The sequence below is a fragment of the Nothoprocta perdicaria genome, unplaced genomic scaffold (assembly GCF_003342845.1).
Source record: "Nothoprocta perdicaria isolate Ctin4 unplaced genomic scaffold, notPer1 scaffold_69, whole genome shotgun sequence".
NCBI lineage: Eukaryota > Metazoa > Chordata > Aves > Tinamiformes > Tinamidae > Nothoprocta > Nothoprocta perdicaria.
The window spans coordinates 3,310,165-3,333,336 of record NW_020455965.1 but is presented as its reverse complement, the minus strand read 5'-3'; the positions used below and the strand labels follow the sequence as shown (position 1 = coordinate 3,333,336).

Genomic DNA, 23,172 nt, shown 5'->3' with positions numbered 1-23,172 from the left:
TAAATACTTTGCTCAAAAATCAAACTCAGTGCAGCTGAACGTACTGTTTTAAGAAATTACATACATTGTGCTGCCCATTTATAAACTTGAGCTATATTCCTTCCCTAGGCATTACACCTACAGCAATTAAACATATCCCGCTATACAAAAAGGCTGCAAATAATGCTTTTGTTCTATCTAACTATAGCTCCTAGCAGTATATATGCCCACATTTTGCAAGTTTTTCTAAATTTCTCATGAAATAAACTCCAATTTTAGTGAAAAGGAACTTGCCACATTGTGCACCTGAATTCCATGTGTTTAAGATCCCAACAGTATCAATAAGATACAAAATCATAAAATATTTTCAAAATTTCTGTGCTCTAACAAGTAGATCATTAATTGTGAAATTTAATGCCTAGCTGCTTTTATAAACACACATGAGATTCAGATGTGCACTTACACACATGCATACATACAAAAAAGAAAGAAGCTCTTTCCTATTATCCCATCATACCTTCAGGATCTGGAGTCACTAACAGTTCAACTTCTGTAGAGAGGCTAGTGAAAAAATCCTTCAGAAAAAACAAGGCATCCTAATGACAAAAATAAAAGATGATCAGCTTAAAAAAGAAACATCATCAACTCTCCAAAAATACTACCACAATTCCAGATCTTATATTTCTATATAGATATGAGTCTAAAAGCATTTCTTTATTTTGACCCTTTTTTTATCCTCTAATAAATGCAAAGGTCATTTAGGAATCAATGAGAGAACCTAGAAAGAATCTCTTGGTCATTGTTCCCTACTAAACAGGATCTGATTCATAAGCTACTGAGTTGTTTTGAAACTTCAGCTTGTTTTCCATCATCTCTGCTCTTACTCGGCCCACTTTTAATGGCTATAAACTCACTCTTAAGTTCGAACGAAAAGGTATTCTAAGTGAGTTTATATTCATTTGTACTGATACTGCCAATGTAGACAAATTATTCCAGACCAGATCTCTCCCATGTTTCACTAAGTTATTAACACTTCTCTGCCAGTACTTAATGTGTTGTCTGCCAAATCCCATTTTCTTTTTTGACAGATGCATCACACTGTTGCCTTTTTCATTCTATGACTAATAACGTCTGCGCTGCTTTTTCCTTTTTAGGTTCTATCTGATAAGCAGACAGCTTAAGAAGTAATAACAAGAATTTCTAGCATAAGTGTATGCAGCCCTGCACTTAGAAGAAAAGAGTGGTTAATTTTGCAAAAGTGACAAAGACTACTTCTTTTTACGGTTTAAAATTCAAAGCAGAAAGAAAAGTTATAAAGAAGGAACATATTTTGTCACAAGGTGGCAGTATTTCCATGCTACTATTCTGTACAAAATTATTACAAATCATACAGAGAAACACATAGCACAGTGAAAAGTTGGTATCTAATATCCATTGTAGGAAATGGGTGATAGGCTTAGCATTCCTAATTGTGCTTTTGAAAAATGCATCTCTTGGCAGAAAATGAAAGAAAGAAGAAATGTCTCTTCAAATAATAATAATTACACTTCAAATATAAATACACGGACAAATTGTTTTACTCTATTTCTTTAGGAAGCACTTTGTACATGCTATTTTTGTACACTAAAACAACACATTTTTTCTTTCACTGTAATGGCTGGAGCACAAGCCAAGTTCTAACACTGACATAAAGACGCACAAGCAAACAGAGATCCAGAGATGTGTGTGGCTGATCATAAATCAACATTAAAAAGCACCTCCTTCCCTACTAAAAAAAAAAAAAATCCATTTTGTTCCGATTTTGTTCTGTATTGGCATAACTGACCTGGTCAATGTTGAGGCGAAGCGGCATCAGAGAAACCCGTAAACAACATTCCTGTGGGGATCTGCCAGACTCTGGCCGGACATGCAGGACTTTTATTGTTAACTGAAGAACATGGGCGAGACAAACAAAAAATAACAACATTCACCATTATTATTCTCAGACCACTACCTAGGACAAATATTTACTGCAACCCACCACGTCCTGCTAATAGAATGCCAAATGCCAATGGCAAAGCGAGTGTTGAACTGAAGTAATTCTTATGGAAGTTATAAGAAGTTCATAGAAATAAGAAAATTCTAAAAAGCAAAATTACTGATAGAGCAAATATAACATTTATGTACTTTAGGATTACATTTCTATTGAAAAGTTTAAGCATACATGTACAAACCGATGTGTTCCAAAGCAAGACCAGAATATAAGTAAAGCATTCACAGACTCATAGAATGCTTAAGGTTGGAAGGGACCTCCAGAGGTCATCTAGTCCAACCTCCCTGCACACGAAGGGTCACCATTCCTGTACATATACTTACATTAAAAAAAAAAAAAAAGAAAAAAAAAAGAGCCCTATCAAAAATATTAATACTTGACATACTAATATTCAAACGGCCTTTTAATTTTACTATCTACTGGAAGTCCATAAATTAGCTAGCAATGAGTAATATCACATTCAGTATTCCACAACCTCATGTTCCTTCATCTGCGAGATCAAGAAATGTATGCAACTCTCAGTTATAATGTTCAACCACAATAGATATTAGTAAATGAGCATATTTCATAACTGTACCATGTTTGAATGTGCTTTTCTGGGCATCTCCTTACTACAGTAGAGATAGAGAAATTTATTCATTTGTGATGTAGCCAAGCGATCTCTGATCTCCAGGTCTTGAACAATAAAAACCTGCCGTGACACTGGCTGCTCCAATAGACTGGATTCACTTGCTGGCCCACTTGAGGGGTAGACCTCATGCTGGAATTTCACCTTCGTTAAAGAGAAGAAAAACAGTGTGATCGGCTTTAGTGATAAATCAGCTTTAATAAGACACAACTACTAAAATATATACATATATATATGTGTGTGTGTGTGTGTGTGTGTGTGTGTGTGTGTGTATATAGACTTAAGTTTACTGGAATAATAATAAAACCAATCAGAATTTTGCATGCCAATCCCATTTTGTGGGCATACTCATACTGATCAAAACTCAAGCTAGAACGAGTCAGTGTGAAAAAAAGAACGGGTTATACTTTTCATTCGTTCATTACTCTGCTTATTCCTCTCAATTCAGTTGCTACTCTTCTTCCTTGCATCATGTTGAAGCTTGGACCACGGAATCCAGAAATTCTTGAATCCTGCCCTAATACTCTTAGGAAAGTAACATTTCTGTTCTCTACCAAATAGTCTACTCATGCTGCTATTTGCAATTTTGGTTTCCTTTTATTATTATTACATTAGCTCATAGGAATTCTAATATTTTTATTCTAAATTCTCCTGTTTCCCTCATCTCCTGACGCAAATCTCATTTTCAGTCAGAGACCTGTGGTTACCTACAGATCACTCCCTCTCTTACTAAGTTCCATGGCATTCTCGGCAGCAGCGCAGGGCGAATAGAGCACACACAGCAAACCGAACAGTGACCTCCTCTGGACAGATATCAAGATCTCAAGAAATACTGCATTACTATGGATTTTTCACATGGAACATTTAAATTCTTCTATCCTTTTTATCATATTATCATTTCTGTCTATAAAATGCTAAAGTAACATCTTTTTTTCTGGCAAATTCTAACTGTTGATGGGCTAAATTTTAAGCTCTAAAAGCACACATAGAATATAAAAGGCATTTATTTTTAATTAATTTCTTTCATGTTTAATGAAAGGAAGTGATGGAGAAATTTTTATTTTAAAAAGTTTCTGTTATTAATCCTTTAAATATGAAGATTGGTTGCCAAATCTAAGCACAGGATTAGAAAAACAACAGCTGCATAATCATGCCCAAGGGAAACTAAATATTATCAAAAAACCTAAAAGTGATGATATTGTGAAACTACTGGATATTACTTAATATGCAACTATCAGCTGGATGTCTCAACAAATATACAGGCCAGTTATTTTCCTACACCATTTTATTTCATAATAGATGTATCAATTACAAGTAGAACTAAAGTTACAAAAAAAGGAAGAGCAGGTGTAAAATACAGTCAAATCAAAAAAGAAATCTAAATTCACCATCTCACCTTGACTGCTTAGATGCACATACTAATGAAAAAAAGCCTCCTCAATTCTAAAGGAAAGCTGACATCAAACTGATATACAAAAACTATTCACAAATAAAGAGTCAAGGCTGAAGGCTTTTCTATAATTCACCTTGCTTAACTGAATTTCCATTAGGAAGTCTGGGTTTCTTCCTTTTCCTCCACACACTGTGCTCCGTCCATGCCTTGTTGGAGTATGAGAAGGAGAACTGTGGGGACTACTGTGTTGGGAAAAAACAGACAGACAGAAAGATACATTTTACTAGTTTAAGTCAGCTCATTTTTAATTCTAATGATAAAGCATGCATGTTTCACTGGATTTTGCTTGGCATTATGTTGGTTAAAAGATAAAAAAATAGCAAACATCCCCCGAACTCCCAAATTACTGCTGAAAGGATAACAAGCTTAATGTCACCAATCAACCTTAAATCCAAGGGAAAACTGGGTATCTTACATGTTCTGATCTAAAACACTCACATGAAACTTTTAGCTGGAGACGTTGGTGGTGCAGTTCCAAAATCTTTTCCACCATAAAGATGCCAAATAAGAGAGATTTCCTTCACAACATAGCGTACCAAAGGAACAGGAAAGTGAAGGGGAGCTTTGCTTGTATCTTCTTTTTTAACAGGTTGGCTGAAATGATTATCCTTGATGATAATTGGATCATCCACCAGCACTTTTACTATTGGCTCCTCGTCCTTTGCCTAGCGGTATTGAAAGGTTAACATCTTTATTCGATGTGTAATTCAATATGAAAATAAAACTATACTGTACTGTCTGAAATTTGTCTTATGTCTTATGAACATAGTCATGTATGTCTTATGAACACAGACACAATACCTGTTCTCAGTTAAGGAATGATTCTTATAATGTAAGCTTATAAGAATCGCGTATAAGTGCACATAAGTGCACATATAAGTGCACACTGAACTAGAAACTGAAAAGAAGTTGAAAAAAACATCATCTGAACCGCAAAAGAATTGAAAAATAATCAAGTAGAGCCAGAGCTACCATATTAGCATTTTAAAAGTAGAAAAGTTTGAAGGCAACCAGGCAAATACTGGCTTCTCATTTGGCATCCAGCCCTACATGTCTCTATTAAGAAGAGATACTAATAAGAACACAAATATTTGCTACTTTCAAAGAATTTGCCTCTAGTTCTCTAAATGCTTTCATGCAGTGGAGATATGGTGATGTAAAATGACGCATAAGCTCTTCTCTGAGCTTTGTCTGAGCTCAGGCCTATAAAAGAAATGAAAGCTTAGACTATATGAAAGGAATGAAAGACTAAAATATGTACAAAGCTATCACTCTGATAAACACCATTTCTGCTTGCAAACTTTTATAATTGTGCCATTATTATAGTCCAAAATGAGAATATTAAACTATGAATAAAATGTAGAAAAAAATGCAAGTGCACTCCAAAATAAGTCATAATAGAGAATTACATTAATTCAGATAGAAAAAATGTATATATTCTAAAATATCTGTATTCATGTTTGACAGTAACAATACCTGAAACACTTTCCAAATAGAATGATTATTTTTCTTTTATTTTGTCCATTACTAAGAATATCACTGAGCAATCAATAATGATGGCATCCATGCTGTGCACGTCTTGCACAAGCTTTTCTCTAATTTAGTCTTTATATGGGTATTGTAATAAAAGACTCTTACAGTAACAGAAACTTTGGGTGCAAAAAGAATGCAGAAATCATCACTTTCAGCGGGAACATCTCCCGCTGCCTCACTTAAGAGGTGATGAGTGAAGGAAGAGTATGTGGGACTTGACTCTTGGGAAACATTTCCACTTTCATCTGGAAAGAGGAAGAGATCTGAACAAGACGGCTCTCGAGTTCGGGAGCTGTCGTCCAAAAGGCCTGCAGGGGAGGAAAAAAACAAAGTGAAAAAAATTGTTTACAAAATATGAAAATAAGAACAAAATAAAATAATTCCTTAATGAAAATTTTACCTAAAATTAATTACATCATAAAGAAAACATTACATGCTGAATCAACTGCTATGAAGTCCAGTTTTCAAAACTGTATCCATTGTACAATTTAAGGCAATTACAACAGAGAGAGATGAACTAACAAAAAATATCCCACAGGTATAAAACAGCTTTTCCAAGCTTCTTATTCATGCAGTAAGACCACAATACCTATAACATTCAATACATCTTCCATCATTAGAAAGAGACAATGCATCAAAAATAGAGATTATCACTATTTGCAATACAAAATTTGATTCTAACTTTACTTTGGATTTATCTTTAAACATGATGCAGAAGCTACAAACCTGTGATGAAATCAATTACTTCCTTCTTTCTGCTAATTAAAAGATTGCTTCATAGCTCTAAATTCTTTCCGTTACTTAGTTAAACTGTTTCATCCTTCTGGATTGCCTTCATATGCAGAATAGAGGTCTTCAACTCTTCCACACTGCAAATATGCTCTATCAATTTCCACCTTAATGGTGACTCAGTCTTATAAAATTTTGGTTACTGACAGAAAATAAAGTCAAAATCCTTTCTTATTGTTCTCAGCGCTTTGTTTTTATAAAAATATATACAAGACCAGAACTTTAAATTACTAATTATCTAGTGCTTTCTTCCCCACCTATAATACCGACATTATTATCAGATACTCATATTTAGTATTTAACTAAATTAAAAGTGCCCCTTTTTAAAACACTTATGTCTTCAGAGGAGCCTTACCATTAGACTCTGGCTTCATGGGAGAAGTAGCCTGATGTGGCTCAGCTTCCTCCATAGCATCACTCATCAAATCCCGTAAAATCTGTTGCTCTGATTCAGCAAGGACTGGTCCTTGGGAAGACGGCTGGCTAAAGGTATCTGTCTATATAAAGAGAATTATACATAGTCACATCTTAAAGACTGCCTTATGTTGAACATGAGCTTGGGTCACAACCATTAAAGAGCAAAGGGTAACACCCCTAAATATTTTATAATTATGTTATTTATGCTTATAAATAATAAATTCACCTGAAACTATGTTCTATGTGATCCAAAAATCAGCTTAAAACATTATGGTTGAGTTTACTTCGATCATCAAAATTCTAATTAAGAGCCAATTCAGACAGCATTTATGTAAGAATGAAGTACAATAGGTAAAGAGCACAAAAATCAATACGTAACAAGGCAGAGGAAAAAGGTAGTAACTTACTCTCCATTATATTTTTAAACTAAACACAATCAGTTCATTTATTTCCAAAAACTCTCATATTACTCGGAAATAGAATCTGGTCATCAAAACTAAAACATATTACTAAGAAATGTGCAATTAAGTTGATGGCATTTTGCCATTTGATACCTTCATTTTTTGCTTGCTGACTCCAGATTTCATCTCTGTCTTTGCAGGCGGATGTAAATCACCATAACTTGCAATATATTGTATAAGATTCATTAGTGCAGCACATGAATCAGAGCAGGTTCGAATATGGATAACATCACTGGAACAGTGCAGCTCAAAACGGGGTTTAGTCTAGACAGCAGCAATACCAAAACAGGAGTATGTTTAAAATAACAAGGTTTGATATAAATAGCAATTTATATCCAGATATTTTTAAATTAAACTAGTCAGAAGAGACTTTAAAAAAAAGAGAATAGATTAATTGAACTCTCCTCCCCACTAAATATAATAAAGCATTTTCAAATAAAAATTGTCATGAATATTTTATATTTTATTTTAATTGTGATTACAGATACTTACTCTTTCTCCATCAAAACCAGATTTTACAGTTGTAATGGTTAATTCCAGCAGTCCCATATCCATAACACGAACATAATCTGAAGGTCAATGAGTAATTAAAAAAAGAAAGATTAAGTACTTAAAAACAAAAACAATACTTCCTGTACTTTCTGGGTCATTAAACCATTAGAAATAAAATGAGGAAAAAAAAAAAAGGTGACCTTTGAGTCAACACTTCCCATATTTCTGATTTTTTTTCTATATCAGAACTACTCAAGTTCTAGGTTCTGCCACTCAAAATAAAACCAGAAATACTCATGATCCCTCTCAAGGCCAGCGGGATACAGTGCAATCTTTAGTGCATTTATCTTCATCTTATCCATATGAGTTAGAGAAACACAGCAAGTGTTAACAGACAAATTAAATGACTAAGCATCCTAGGAAGGCTTCAATTGAAAGGCTACTTAGGCACTTTCACACTGTACAAACTACTCAGTGCCATGAGCAATGTTATTTCCCCTCTGTCATATTTAAACAACGTAGGCACATCTTCACACTCTCCTTCACTAGGGATCCCTTATCCAAGCAAAACATACATATTTGTCACAACAGGGTTGATTTTTTTCCTACAATATAACTGTTAAACATGGGTTCATGTTCCTTAGTCCTGAAGTTCTTACTATATGAATGACTGCAAAACAGTTGATATCTTTCTGAAAAAGGTATTCCTTTTCTATGCCATACAACATTCTCCAAGTTAAACTATCTAGAATTCATTTTAAGAGATGTCTTTTCTATGGAGATTTCTGTGTCTCAACCCAACATTTTCAGAAAGGAACTGTTCTTTTCCTAATTACTCAACATGATGCTGTAGTGACAACCTGAAGGAATGTGTTCTGTGACACGTTACTACATCTACAAATCAAAACTACAAAACTACAAAACTTAGAGGTTCAACTTGTCACATTATTTTCTTTAATAAGCTTTACACACACACAAGCAAGCGCGCACACACACACACACACACACTCAGACACACTGAATATTCAGACAATTTTGTTTCTTTCGGTTCTATGAGAAATTCAACACTGGATCATAGTTATATCTGAAAGATCCTTACCTCTTTGAAGGTTCACCATAACAGTATTGCACTTGTCAGATAGATGCAGAGCAGCTTCATCTAAAATTATCCTAAAGGAGGAATACAAAAAAAAATTAAAAAAAAAACGACAAAAAAGGAAACACTGCAGAACTTACTAGGCAAAATAGACAATGACAATATTCAATAAATTTAGGGGAAAAGAATACGTGTGTGTGTTTAGGTAAATATATATTCAATATATTTTAAACCTGTTGGAAATATAAGAATACATATTTGCTCCATGTTTAAATAAACTTTTGACCTTCCATAATTCCTAAATCCATAGGATAATTGTAGAGTATGGATCTAACCATCTTAACTACAAGAAATAATTTTTATTTGTATTTTTTTGTATTTTAATATAACTATCTGATCCTTACTTGAGAAATCAATAATGTTTTTGATATAAAGAATCATCAGACTAAAAACTTTTTTCTTTAAATAAAGAGACATTTATTTCCTGTACACATGACCATTTGCACATTCTTAGGAACAGAAACAATTTGGTGAATGATTCAAATTGGTATAACAGTATGAATATTTAACTGAAGTTTTAACAAAATATTAAATATTTCCTTATTTAAAATACTACCTCAATATAATATAGATATCCTCTAACACAGCACATCTTACAGTGTTAAAGGCTTCAGAGTTTCTAGCTATTATTATTTGGTTTTCTTTTAGTAGCAATAATAATAACATAATTTAGCCTAATAAAATAGAAGGATTACACATAAACAAAGTACATTTCAAAGAGTCTAACAAATTTGATTATATGTTTTCTTTCTAAATTAAAAAAGCAGACAGGCATTACAAGTTTTACAGGCGCATCCATGTTTCACAAACACTCAAAATTGTACCTGAGAGTAGAAGAGGATTTATCTACTGCAACGTTGCTGGATATGCTGAAAGTTTCAACTGTAAGTAGAGACCTGACTGGCAAATACAAGGGCCTAACAACAAGTAGGATTGGAGGAGGAAAAAACAAAACAAAACAAAAAAATGTATATGAGTATTTTGTGCATATTTCAGAACCACAAAAAAAACTTAGAACATTCCTACCTAGAATTCCCCAACCTTTTGACAGTGCTTATCTGACTTTAAAAATTTTAAACCGTAAGCAAAAGTGTTTTTCCAAAAAGCCTAAGTAAGTATTATTTACAATATGCTGGAGCATTCCTAAAAGCACTCCTAAAGAATCAATACATGGTTGCACTATCAATGCATGCGTGGTGATATATGCTCAGATTTTATTTACCTGTAATCAAGAGCACAACTCCACAGATGGACATGAAAAGTTGTAACTGTGGCTGGAGGATTATATCCCAAAACAGGCTCATCAGAAATATTCAGAAAATATAAAATCTAAAAGACACAAACGTTTTATTGTAATCCTTCAATGTGTGTTAATTTAAGAAGCAATTATAAAAAAAAAGAAATTCCTTAGCATCAAAATGTTTAATTGGTACATATTTAAAGGTGTTCCCAACTATCTAAATACAGAAAAACACTGAATGTAAATAGGACAAAAAAACTACAAGAGACAAACAGCATATTAGAAAAATATGGAAAGGACCTAGCCACAGAACCTTAAGCGGCTGGTTCCTCTCATTCTATTTCTATAGCATTTTACAAACAAACTTTCATTCACTGTTTTTTGCTGTTGTTATGGTGGCATTGGGAATATTTTCTTTGTCTATCAGCTGCTTATTTTGTATAAAGAAAATATAAAGGTGAATAAGGATTTACCTTGAGAATCATTAAACTCTCCACTCGGTTACAGTACGAAAGATGAAAGTTTGTCTTTAAACATTTTTCCAAGTATAGTACACACCAACTCTGTCAGTCTCTTCAATCCCCCTCCTCTATCTATCTAACTTTTAACTATTTCTCCTCCTCTCCAATCTCCCCCCCAAAAAATACCCAAACACATTTCAGGCAAGGTTCCCAACAGTGTGAGAGACAAATCACCTGAAATAGCAATACAATATGTAAAGTAGGCTATGAGAAGACATAAAAGCAGCATGAGAAGGGAGTGACACATCTGAGCCTGAAACACTAGGTTCCTACAGTACAGCTCCACACAGACACACTACAAAAACACATGTAAAATATGCACACCATATATATTGTAGAAGGACAGCCTGAATTACAGGGCTTACAGTCTATAATTCAGCGTGGTGTTACATGCAAATACACACAACCACATTGCTACTCTGCTACTGGTATGTCCTAACTCACACACCTCCACCCACAGCCTCCAGGTCTAGGTTCCCCAGTCTTGCCCACTGGGCTCTACCTCTGCATCCACACGTATCAATACAACCCTTTTAAGGCAGAGACTTACATTACAAACTTTTATGTAATCAGCTGCTTACTCATTCCCCCAAAATCTTATTTTCCATTAATGCTAATACAATAATGAACGTATTCATGATTCATGAATGTATTCATGTAGAATGGGAAACTCAGGGGGCAAAATCAGAACTTGACGAACAAATTTAGCAAATGGGAGAAATGCTGGAATAGACAAATCCCATCAAAGCTGCAAATGGTTGTTTTAAGAAAATGGGTCATCTAAGCAATTCGTTAAAGAGAAGGGCAAGAAAATAATAAGCATTAGACTATGGAAACTATGTGAACTCCAATTTCTAAACTTCCTCAAGGTGCCCTGGCAAACATATAGGTTGATGAGATGAACTGCAACAAATGAATACACATATTAAAAATCGAGAGCAAGTCAGTAGCCTAGCAGTGCTACCCAAGAGAGGAGAGGGGGGCGGGGAGTGGAAATACTTACAAGAACAGAGTAGGATAACGAGTCAAAGGCTAACACCAATATCTAGGCTAACACTAAGGTTAGCTTGATATTTAAAGTGAATATTAAAGCAGTGACAGTGAAATTAAAGATGCAGTTGAAAAAAATGTAGTAGGAATCTGACCTGTTCGTGCCAGCTTAAACCTGAAGGCAGTACCCTGTGCTGAAGGGTAGCTTCTCTCAGTCCAACAGCAACTAGAAATTCCTGCACAAGAAAGTTGCATGAATTAATTTACATTAAATACATATAATTATTTGTGATGTAGAAAACGAAACAGCCTTATTTCCAGAGAGTCGGAAGATTCTGGAAAAGAAACAAAGAAAGGCTTGGACCAGATTTGGAAACTGGCAAAACATCCTTTCCTAAGCAAAAACGCCTAGCTAATACAGTCTATTACTTGTTGTAACAGTAGAATTTAGAAATGATGACCATTTATGTGGTGGTGGTGCTGGGAAGATGGCCTGTTCATTCATGCAGGGATTCTCCAGGAGTACAAACCTCATAGTCCTTTATTATGCTCTTCAAACTCGAGTCCATTAAGCCACTAATTTGCTGTACTAGTCTGCAGATTCCTTCTCTAAATAACTCCACTAACCCATTTGTCATCACTAAGCCAGTTAACAGCTCACCCTTTAGTCATGCTAATGGATGCTACTGTCAAAACCAAAAGAACCACTCATGGCCAGAGTGCAGCTCCAAGTAAGGAAACAAACTGCACATCTATGACATCGCTGGTGAGCCAAACAAAAGTTTTTTAACCCTTTATTTTCATCCCTATTCCTGCTTAGTTTGGCACCAGATTAAAACTCAACTGAATAAAAACAAGTTTGAGTGAGAAGGAAAAGACCTGGTGACCAAAAAGGACATTCATTAAAAAAATAAAATGAAGCATTAAAAAAAGTAAGTTATGCTGACACTTTAGTATTACAATCCATCCAAAATCTGAATTTAATAGAATATTACAGGTTAAGACAGACAGTGACTTGGAATTCATGATTTCTTTACCTCCACACACAGTCCTTGTAACTCCACACTTAGTGTTTCCAGAAAAACTGAGACAGCCAAATGAACTACAAAAGCAAAGGGCTGAAAACACAAACCTTTGTATTGTTCTCTAATTTATCTGACTGTATTTTGACTGCAACAGTCAGCATATTCAGAGAGTCTCCTCCCACACCATCCGATGTAGTCCTACTAAGACCATCCTCTTCACAGAAGCAGATGGTTGGTTCTAACCAGTGGGGCCGTATAGTGCTGGGCAGCTGGACCTCAGACGAAGGGACAGTCCCATCCACCAAACCTGCAGAGAGATTTCACCATGCATTAACCGGTGCCTGAAAGAGCCGATAGGGATTTAAGAAATTCTAAGAAAATCCTTTCCATTATTGACACCTCTAAAGTGATTTTCATCACCACCAATTCCCAAGAGTCACACACATTTACAGCTATAAACTGGGAAGAGGAGATCACAGGTAAACCAATACTGAGAAGCACAGCTGCACATAAAATGTTGAAAGCTAATTTAAAAAAAAAATAAAAAAAAAACAAACAAAAAAAGAATAACCCTCCCCACAGTTTTCTAGTAAAAGTTGTGTGATGGTGCAAGATTAATCTCTAAACACAATAATTAAGTCCACATTGAAAGTCCACTGACTACGATTCGTTAATTGACTACAAAATTCAACTTTGAGAGCATTTTCAGCCATACAGACTACGTAGACAACTCTGAATCTTCACCTGCCAACTACTATTAGCAGCCAGGTTTCTACTCCTGCAGACTGTGCTGTATTATTTTAAATCAAGTAACCACTGAGACAAAAAATATGTGAATATTAACATAAAATAAATAACAGCTAAATTGTCAGAGGACCACAAAATCTTTAATGACCAGCAGTTGCCAGAGTTAAAGACTCTGGCAATTTTAAGAATTAACTAAGAAAACACAGCTATCATTAAGTTGTACTACTGTAGGATATAGGGGCATTAGCTATGAATAGAAGTTCTATTGTGCTGAACGGTGCACTATCAGAACAAAAAGACAGCATTTCTTCTACAGAAGTGTAATTTCATTTCATGTCAAATTCATCCTGAAAACCACCATAATCCTGTCCCTACCTTGGTGATATAAATTGAGGCTGCTAGAATGGAGACAAATGTAGTGCTTATCTTCAAAGCCTTCATATTTAGTTACACTGAAAAGCGAACCACTGTTGAATTCTAACCAGAATTCACCATATTTTCCTTCCAGTATATTTCCATCATCTTTCTGAGGGAAGAATAGGAGACAAAATGATTGCTGGGTTTGCACAATTAAAGATACTCTAAAATAACATGACAGTTACACATATTTCCCTGTTCATGTTTATTTTCATATTAAATCTCAAGTTAGCAGAATTGCTCAAATATTACGTAACATTATAGTCTAGTTATAGTACAGTATTATCAAGATTATGAATCACTTTAATGTTGTTGTAAACACTTGCTCTTTCCAAAAAATTGTACATACATCATGAATGGGTCCCACAACCAAAACAGGGTAACTTTGATACACTGTGCTCAATTTTGCGTATTATTTTCAAATCCAGTATCTCACCTTTATATCTGTGAATATTGAAACCAACCCATGACTAACATTTAACACAACAGAGAGGAGGCTTTGTGAGTTCTTATTCTGAGAGTCAAGCTTTTTCCTTCTGCGTGAACGATAGTTTGCATCGACTGCGGAATAATACTGTAGCGTTTCCTCCTCAGATCCGCTCTCATCATCTATGAGAGGACACAGCAAACAACTTTTTTACCGGTACACATATTATGCCAATAACTTTTTTTTTAAAACCACTTGTAATATGATTCAATTTCACATTTATATTTTAATTAATACAACAGCCTTGGGATATGTAAATCCTTATAAATCACGAATTATTTCCACTATCAGTTTAATTATTTCAGTAAATTATGCTTTGTACCACTGTAATTATAGATGATTTATTCAATGTATTACCATAATTAACTGCAGATTTAAACTGACTAAAGCTGTCTTTACTAAACGTATTGATGAGCTGGCTGGCCACAGATAGTCCAACACCATAAGAAAGGTTTTCAAATGTTTCTACAGGAGAAGGAGCTGTGGGTTCCCACAACAATAAATCATTGCTGATCCTAGAAAGAAAGAAATTATTATTACATAAAATGTAATCCTATATTCCCATTTAATAATGGTCAATTGAGCAGTATTTATTTCACAGATTTCATATCAAGGTAAACAAGAGCAAAGGTTCAAGAGCATGAAAAAGAATAACATTAGTATGTAAAAGCACAAAATGATTTTTTTATATCCTTATATAATGATATGCACATATCAAAGCTAGCATTTGTCACTGCCATAAAAAATCCTCTATACCTAGGTGCATATTACCTCAGTAGGTTAGAAAGGGGAAAAAAGATCTGTATCTCTTTAAGAGCAAACTAAACACTTTATACAAAAGTCTGACTAAGATCTTTCTTTGAAAGCAATGGACTACTTAACTTTCTCCTCTGCTCATGAAATCTGCCTAAGTGCCTTTGGCTGCTAAGGCACAGATCTGACCCAAGCTGCTATGAGAGATATTACTGTGTCTTATAACTTATACAACACTATATATTCTTAGCAAACAACATTAATGAGTTCCTCCTCTAACTACTTGTTCAGCAGTTTTTATCAACAATGAATAAAGAACTACTAGAAGTACACAGAGGTCATGATAATGACGAGTATCACACTTACCTATTGTAAAGCTTTTCATAAAAGTTTTTGCTTGGTAACGTTAAGTGAATGTTTGGTAATGTGAGTTCCAGTACATAATGAGAATTGCTAATTGTTTTATCCTGAAACTCAGTCATTTCAATTACATCTCCTGGCATCACCATCTGAAAGGAGAAGGGAGGGGGGTGGGGGGGGAAAACTTAAGCAAAAAATATTTTGCATATGTCAATGCATATTGGGTGGGGAAAACATCTCGGTTCAATCTACAAAGAGCCCAATAGCAGTAAGATAACTTTATAGTACCTCTTCATTTTCAAACATGACCCTACGAGAAGAAAAAGGAGAAGGCTCCGGTCTTCTAAAATCACAGACATCCTTCAAAGAATGAGACCCTCCTTCTTCTTCCTCTTGAAAGTTACCATCTCCTTCTTCCTCCTCTGCTGCTATCCTTTCCAGAATGGAGTGCACAGCTAGAGGGTTTATTTTCAATACAATCCTGATATTGGAGAAATTATTCATAATAAGCCATTAGAGAATTTTTACACAAGTAGAGAGCTGCATGTCCTTTAGCTTTACTAGCTAGCCAGGATATACATGCAGAAAGACAGCCAACGACATCTAACAAATTTTATTAGACAAAGTGATAACAACATGAAAACAAAAGCAGCAAACAAAAATACACTTTTAGGCACAAAGGAAGAAAGAAGTGTCAAGCCAAAAAGTTTAGTCTCCAAAAACAGGCTAAGCAGAAAGTTTCAGATCTATAACCATCTTTCACAAAAAAAAAAAAAAAAAAAAAAAAAGTGCCTTGCATTATTACAAATAGGGAAGGGTTTCATCAATTCTCAGACTCTTTTCAATAACTGCACATCCATTTTTAAAAAGGAGTTTTAAAGCATCTATGTTTCAGGTTTCATTAAAATTAGAAAATAATAGTACTGCATCTCAACTCCCCACGTGATCTATGATGAAAAATAGAACATTACTTTACCGAGGCCAGTCAAAGTTATCTGACGATGTCATATCTCCATCGATGCCACCAGACACTTGAAAAAATTTTATTGGTGCTTCTCCTTTATCTTCTTCAAAGGAACCTGAGCAGAAAAACAAAATAGGAAAAAAAAAAAAAAAAAGAAAAAAAAGAAAAGAAAAGATGAAAGAGATGCTAACATTGGGTTTCCTATTCCTCAGCATAGAGTTCAACAAGCTAACTGGAAACACTGTTTATAAGATACTTGCAATGCAAATTTCTAGACTGTAAGGGTTGCTTATTTGCATAATCACAATCTCTTCCTATAAAGTATATCTCATAACACCATGACAGAAATTTCAAAGTTAGCCTAAATCAAAAGAAGTTGGTATAACAATAACATGAAATATATATATATATATAAAATACGTAAATTGGTTTTCAAAAATGAAAGGTAATTGGAAGAAGATTCCCTCAAGAGGAAAGAAATTTCAGTGAATTCACATTAAAAAAACTTCTACCTCAACTAAGTGATTACTGAAAAAAATCAAATATTCTTTTTGATTTTAACATGAATATTCTTACCAGTTAGCTCTTTAAAGGTGAGTTCCAACTTAACTTGCTCTGGAGTTGACCCTCCTATAAATTCGGTCTTAAATTCCATATCTGTAAATTCCAGATGAAGAATTTCCTTCTGAAGCGATTTCTTGAACCAAGGTCCTCTTTCCTGATCTGATCGTAAGTCAGGTATTGGGAAGCGAACCAAGAGGTTTAATGCTGGTGCCGTGACTTGAACGGAAACTCTACAGTTTGCAGGAGTATGTGAATCATCCAGGAAAACTTCAGTAAATGCTTTATGCTAAAATAATAATAAAAAAACAATAATTAAGAAAATAAATAGAATAAAAAATAGTATTGGGAAGGCTTTTGATGACACACTATGTTAAAAAAAGGCAGTAAAACACAGATACTAGAACCAGTTACTTTTGTTTATTAGGTTATATTTCTATTATTGGTACTGTTATGATATTGCTTAGCTAAATGTCAAGCTTCTAAAAGAAAGGCTAGAAATTCTTCAAAAATGGCTATTTGATCTTTCTCAAATTAGACAGTAGGAGCAGCAAGCAATAGCCTGCAGCACATAGGTGCTATCATGTCTTGGATAAAGAAATTCTATTGCTGAGAAGCCAGAAGCTGTTACCATGCATATTTTCCCTTCTCAGCAAGTCATAGTTTCCTAGAAATGGAATTTCCTTCCATTCCTTTCACTGAAATGTGTCATTCAAAACTTCCCTAACTGTAGCTTATTGCTCACTGTTTTTGAAAAGAATCAAAATGTTCAGGATATAATTATATTGGTACTTTTTTCTCATGTTTCATGAAGTTTTTAAATGAAGAGCCCTCACTGATAACTACATTCTATCTAAAGTAGGTTTTAGAGATTAGTTTTTCTGTCATCAATAATACTTCCTGTAAAAATTCAGTATGCATATTAATATATTTCATATCCAACTTACCAGACTAAATTGCTTGTTGTACGAAGCGTACATATGAGATGCCATCATCTCCACTGTGGTTAATTTCTGAGGTTGAAGCAAGGAGTTTAATCTGTCTACAATACTAATATCCAGTTCACAAAACACTGGGCTTAACTTTATTTGTAGCTCTGCTTTTTGTGGAACAGAACTTAGTCTCCCTTGAGTACTCTAAGGAGAGAAAAAAAAAAAGAAAAAAAAGGCAATATAATGAAAAAAATGAAAATCAATATAATTAAATCCATTTTAAGCAACAATTGTTAAGGCCTTTCAGTTCTACAGAAAGGAATCTCTTCCCTTAGTATCAACAAAATTGCATAGAGAATACTACACATGGACTCATTTTTATCTCCCACCTTACCTGAGGTCCTCTATTATCTGAGTGCTTATAATGAAGCTGGAGGCATGGCACAGCATGAGAATCATTTTTTTCTTTAGAATGAAATGTCAACAGCTACGGAATAAAAGAGATTTTAAAGAATTAATGGGCAAGGAGGAAAGAGTAGTCACAGGAAAAGATATTTATGACATTTTACCTAGGTTAAACAGAAAGTAATGGAATGTTCAAGTTAGGCAATAGAACCCTGGGGCCACTACTAGGTCCATCCAGTTGGTGAGACCTTTTACCAGACGACTTTCATTAGCAAAGGAGTTGGGACTGTAATGACTGCCTAAAAAAATCTTTCCATCGTTTAACTCTGTGACATTGCTTTTTGAAAACATGTATTTTAATACAAATCCGTGTAAGCTGTATTTACTATTTAAGTTCGGCTACTTAATACCAATTCTGCCCGGCGTGATATCAGTCTGATTCCCTATCTGAACCTCCAGTCAAAATATTAATTTGTAACTTAAAATCACACAGTTACTGTAACTTATAGTTATTTAAAAGTCTTAACAGATTTAACAATATTTCTTTTATAGAAAACTCTTTTTTTTTTTTTTTTTTTAACATACCTCTGTATAGTGAGGCTGAAGGGAATGAGAATCAGTAGAGAAAAGGCATTCCAGGAACTCCATTTCCCCAATGGATAAATCAGTACTGAAACTTCGAGAGGCAGACCTTTGTCTTTGTTCATATGAAAGTTTGATGCCAGTACCTATAAATCTGTCATAAAAAAGCAGAAATGTAAATATGTATAAAGCTAAACTTTCTTCAAAACAAACGCTTCTAATTACAGTAGATTCTAGCACTGGCAACAAAGATGAAGGAACACACTTATGTATATATTCAATAATGGCCAGTATAGAGGAACACTACTTTATACATCTAACTTCAGGTGCAATTCAACTGCAGCTGGACATCCAGCCCAGATTCAGCAAATGTAAATCACATGTATGCATAAAACAAACAAACAAAAAGTCCCCATAAATATGCTACAGCATGCACTGTAAAACTTTTCCCTGTCTTTTTATCTTGCTCACACTTACTTGAAAACCATACTGATATCCTGTTTTGCATTAAATAAAAATCTAAGCTCCTCCAAAACTCTTTTTCTTGAAAAAACTTTGTAACAACTTTGTTATCACAGAAATAGTCCTATAAAAAACAGACACTTCTAAAGAAATCCTTTACATTGTTGTCCTGAGTTTGCAAATTTGTGTGGACAAAATTGCCTGGATTTGATTTCTCCGTCCTAGAAAAGATTTAGGTAGAGTTCTAAGCTTATCTTTCTTTTCTTGCTCTCTTCTTTTTTCTTTTCTTTTTTCCTGAATCAGCCTTGGACAGCAAGTTTCAAATTAGTTTGAAATTAACAAAAACGTCTTATGCAGATCAAAGTATTAAGTGACACAATTCCAATGCAAGTAAACTTAATCTATTCAAGCTTATTCAAAAGATATTTTTTCTTTATTAGATTTATTAAGAAGTAAAGTTATACCTAAGGTGATCATGAGAACAAGCTTCTGCAAATACTTCTCGGAAGGACAGAAAATCTTCTGTTGAAAACTTAACTGGCTCAATCTTTTCTATTCGGGTAAAGAAATCCCGAGCCATTGGTGTCAATGGATTAATATTCAGTGAACTTTCAGGTGGGGGTAAAGGGTCAATGTGCAGTACAGATACTGAGAAAGTTCCCACTGCCAGTCTAAAAAGAAGCTCAGGCCTGGATTCATCCACTGAAACAGATCTGGATGGAATAGCTGAAATACAAAATTAAGTTCAAGTAATTTTTCAGTAAAAACACATACATAACATCATCTTCATTTGTGATTTTCATTTCTTTTCACCAAGTCATGGAGCAACATTTTATTTCCAGAATTATCGGAGATCACAATGCAAAGCAGTATTAACTTACACGTCCTTCTTAAGGAAGCCTGGTGAACCACATTGGCCGTAAGTGAAGAACCTCTCGGCGGTTGTAGCTCTTGTTTGTTACGATCAAGAAAATCACCCCAAGTTGGCTGAAGCTAAAATAAAAATATATATGACCTTAAATTTGTCAAAAAAAATGTTTACAAACATGAGATGTAATAAAAATAACGTGAAAAAAAACAAAACAGAGGTGGCTGTGTGTGACAATCAGCAACAGACCACTTCACAGCAAGTTACCACTAAGTTACACAATGTAGACATGCTTTACTTTCGGCTACAAATCAATTCTAAACAAGCTTACACACATATTTTTAAAGCAAAACAAAGTTTCTCTCTCACTAAGTACTGGCTTTCTTTTTTTCTGTAGAAAGCAAAATTGCTCTCTACAGTTCTTAAGCAAAATACCTAGCACATAATAGATTTGGGAAAGATGGTGATATTAATAGAGTAAGTTTGTGTTTTTTGAACACTAAAGTAACACACGATTTCATACTTTTCATTGACACCGATTTTACCGCCTATACTACAAAAACATCAGGCATAACATAACAGGCATAACATAACAGGCATAACATAAATAGAAGTAAAAGCTTTTTTTCAAAAATTGGCTGTGTAAGTATCAAGGCATTTGAAAACAAATGCCTTCCATCTCCTGTCTCGGGACTCAAACAGATAAGAAACTTTCAAAGACAGTTTTCCTCTACAATTAGCAGAAATTATCTGCTACAAACACCTGTACAGCTTTATGTCAGGTAGAGAATGCTTTTAGGGCTATAAATACACATTAAAAGATGCCAGACAACAGCTGGTCTAGAATTTTGCAACAGTTCCTGGTACTGCACAGGATATTTATGTAACAGTTCCAGAGAAAAATCTCATTCCAAAATGGTTTTAAATGTAGTTAATACTATACCACAGTAGTGCTCAGAGGAGATCCTGCTGGTGTAGTTGTGTATGTACTGGTCAGAGACAAGTCTAGATCCATAGTTGGAGGGTCTCCGAGTGGCGGAAGGGAGGAGAGGCTGTGAGACATGTCCATTTCAGCCATTGAGAAGAAAACTTCCTCTTCTATTTAAAATCATAGATATCAAAATGTGAATTATTTTCCTATCAATTTATTAACTACAATTTTAACAGAAATGTATTTGCAACTTCAGAAATCCAATTGCTAGGTATAATATTAACCAGCTAAGCATATTACTTTCAGTAGTTTCAAATTCTTTCACTTCAATGCTGGAATTACTTAAGATTATGAATTTTAAAAAAAAAAAAAAAAAACACCACTGAAAAAGTATCAAATGCCTCATTTTCATCTTCAAGTATCTTCAAGTTGCCATATATTAATATACTCATTTTCACGGAAAGATCGATAAAGAAATTATGGGAACAAGAATGTAAAAATCAGAGCAATAAACTATTATTCTGTATTTATTTCTTATTCATTTAAAAAGATCTTACCACATGTGTATTTACCTTGTTGTACAGCAATGTTCTGAACATTTTTAATATAACCCCCAATCTAGTCTAGTCTGGTACCTAAGTTAGGCCTTACATTTTTATTCATGTTTAATTCATGAATAATTTATTCAAGTTCAATTCCTGTCATATAATGGATTACTCTATGTCAAACTTCTTTTGCTATCTTAGTAAGAAAGATTAAAAGCTGAACAACCAATTTGTACAGCCTAAACAAGAGGCTGTTTGCTGTGCTGCAGCATCTTTAATACTCGCCACGACTCGAAGGCGTTCTGGCAGTCTCCGTCTCATAGAAGCTTTGCTCAGAAGATGCTCCTGCAGATAAAGACTCTTTTCTTAAACAACGTTTCAATTCCATCTGAATCCGATACTCATCTTCCTGTTGCATTGGTCGGTTTTTCCTGTCTTTATTTGACAATTCCATCCTGCTTAGGCTCTCTGAATTAAAAAGAGAGAGAGAAAACTTGCTATTACTTCTTTACCAAAATAACATGAAAATTCAACAAATCTAATTTTAAAAATACTTCTAAATATAAAAAAATACACGAGCAACTTCTCTTTCATAATTTTCCCTGTGTCTTGTCCTATTCCATGTTTACTTCCCAAACCTTTTTATTACCAAGAGTTTCATTACAAACATGTATCTGTTTGCAACTATGTAACATGCAAATGTGCAACAGTGTGCAAATGAAACCAGTAAGCGGGTTATATCCAAAGCAGAGGATTTGCAAAGTGTTTTGTTACAAGCAGATCTAAATAAACAGTAAGTTTACTACAGCATTTTCTTTTCCTTTTCAAAAAACTTGTTTGCCTGCAAATTTCCTTTGCAGATCATCTAAATACTTATTTAACAGTTAGAGAATGTATACTTGCCTGGTCCAGCAATAGCTGCTACCATGTCCAATAGAAGATGTACCTGCCTTGGTGACAGAAATAGATGCATGGAATCTATTTGTCCATCTACATCCAACTTAAAAATAAAAATAGAATAATATGTTATTTTCATCAACACTTACAGCAATTTTCTTTAAAACCAATCAGCAACTAGCTGCTGCTGTACAGATTCACTGTGCAAGACAGCTGAATGCCTAATCTTTCCTTTCACTATTTCTGTTATCTGTTCTACGCTTCCTTTACGCATGCTACAGATGTTGTGTTCTTAAGGATACAGTGCAATATCCTCACCTTCTTCTAAATGTCAACAGCTGGAAATTCAAGTGTATATTGCTTCTAACTCAGAGATTTTGGTAGCTTGTCAGGATAATTGCAGATGTAGCACTGACGGTTTATTTGCTCCTACTAAGACACAGGTGCCTAAGAGGAATATTGAAGATGACCCCTATGCTGCTAGCAGTTTTGCCTCTTTAATAATTCCTTACGTATGCAACAGTAGAAAGTCGGTATTATGGGCT

The 23,172-nt window shown here is 34.4% G+C and overlaps 1 protein-coding gene across 2 annotated transcripts in view; it reads right to left on the bottom strand.

Annotated features, from left to right (window-relative positions):
• Nucleotides 1-23,172, bottom strand: part of ATG2B (autophagy related 2B) — a 39,147-nt gene that overhangs the window by 6,508 nt on the left and 9,467 nt on the right. The window contains exons 7-35 of one of the 2 annotated variants that reach the window (XM_026050412.1): nucleotides 22,634-22,730; nucleotides 22,016-22,198; nucleotides 21,198-21,352; nucleotides 20,268-20,379; nucleotides 19,851-20,112; nucleotides 18,928-19,078; nucleotides 18,332-18,424; nucleotides 17,953-18,141; nucleotides 17,021-17,294; nucleotides 16,457-16,559; nucleotides 15,769-15,961; nucleotides 15,487-15,629; nucleotides 14,725-14,882; nucleotides 14,317-14,489; nucleotides 13,839-13,989; nucleotides 12,824-13,023; nucleotides 11,847-11,927; nucleotides 10,163-10,269; nucleotides 9,765-9,857; nucleotides 8,884-8,954; nucleotides 7,785-7,861; nucleotides 7,386-7,556; nucleotides 6,770-6,911; nucleotides 5,731-5,933; nucleotides 4,531-4,757; nucleotides 4,166-4,274; nucleotides 2,589-2,783; nucleotides 1,805-1,906; nucleotides 497-575 (exon numbers count right to left, since the gene is read on the bottom strand). In XM_026050412.1, coding sequence (XP_025906197.1) covers nucleotides 497-575; nucleotides 1,805-1,906; nucleotides 2,589-2,783; nucleotides 4,166-4,274; nucleotides 4,531-4,757; nucleotides 5,731-5,933; nucleotides 6,770-6,911; nucleotides 7,386-7,556; nucleotides 7,785-7,861; nucleotides 8,884-8,954; nucleotides 9,765-9,857; nucleotides 10,163-10,269; nucleotides 11,847-11,927; nucleotides 12,824-13,023; nucleotides 13,839-13,989; nucleotides 14,317-14,489; nucleotides 14,725-14,882; nucleotides 15,487-15,629; nucleotides 15,769-15,961; nucleotides 16,457-16,559; nucleotides 17,021-17,294; nucleotides 17,953-18,141; nucleotides 18,332-18,424; nucleotides 18,928-19,078; nucleotides 19,851-20,112; nucleotides 20,268-20,379; nucleotides 21,198-21,352; nucleotides 22,016-22,198; nucleotides 22,634-22,730 — 4,294 coding nt within the window. The remainder of the gene's footprint in view (nucleotides 1-496; nucleotides 576-1,804; nucleotides 1,907-2,588; nucleotides 2,784-4,165; nucleotides 4,275-4,530; nucleotides 4,758-5,730; nucleotides 5,934-6,769; nucleotides 6,912-7,385; nucleotides 7,557-7,784; nucleotides 7,862-8,883; nucleotides 8,955-9,764; nucleotides 9,858-10,162; nucleotides 10,270-11,846; nucleotides 11,928-12,823; nucleotides 13,024-13,838; nucleotides 13,990-14,316; nucleotides 14,490-14,724; nucleotides 14,883-15,486; nucleotides 15,630-15,768; nucleotides 15,962-16,456; nucleotides 16,560-17,020; nucleotides 17,295-17,952; nucleotides 18,142-18,331; nucleotides 18,425-18,927; nucleotides 19,079-19,850; nucleotides 20,113-20,267; nucleotides 20,380-21,197; nucleotides 21,353-22,015; nucleotides 22,199-22,633; nucleotides 22,731-23,172) is intronic. The other variant, XM_026050413.1, reaches the window with a different exon arrangement.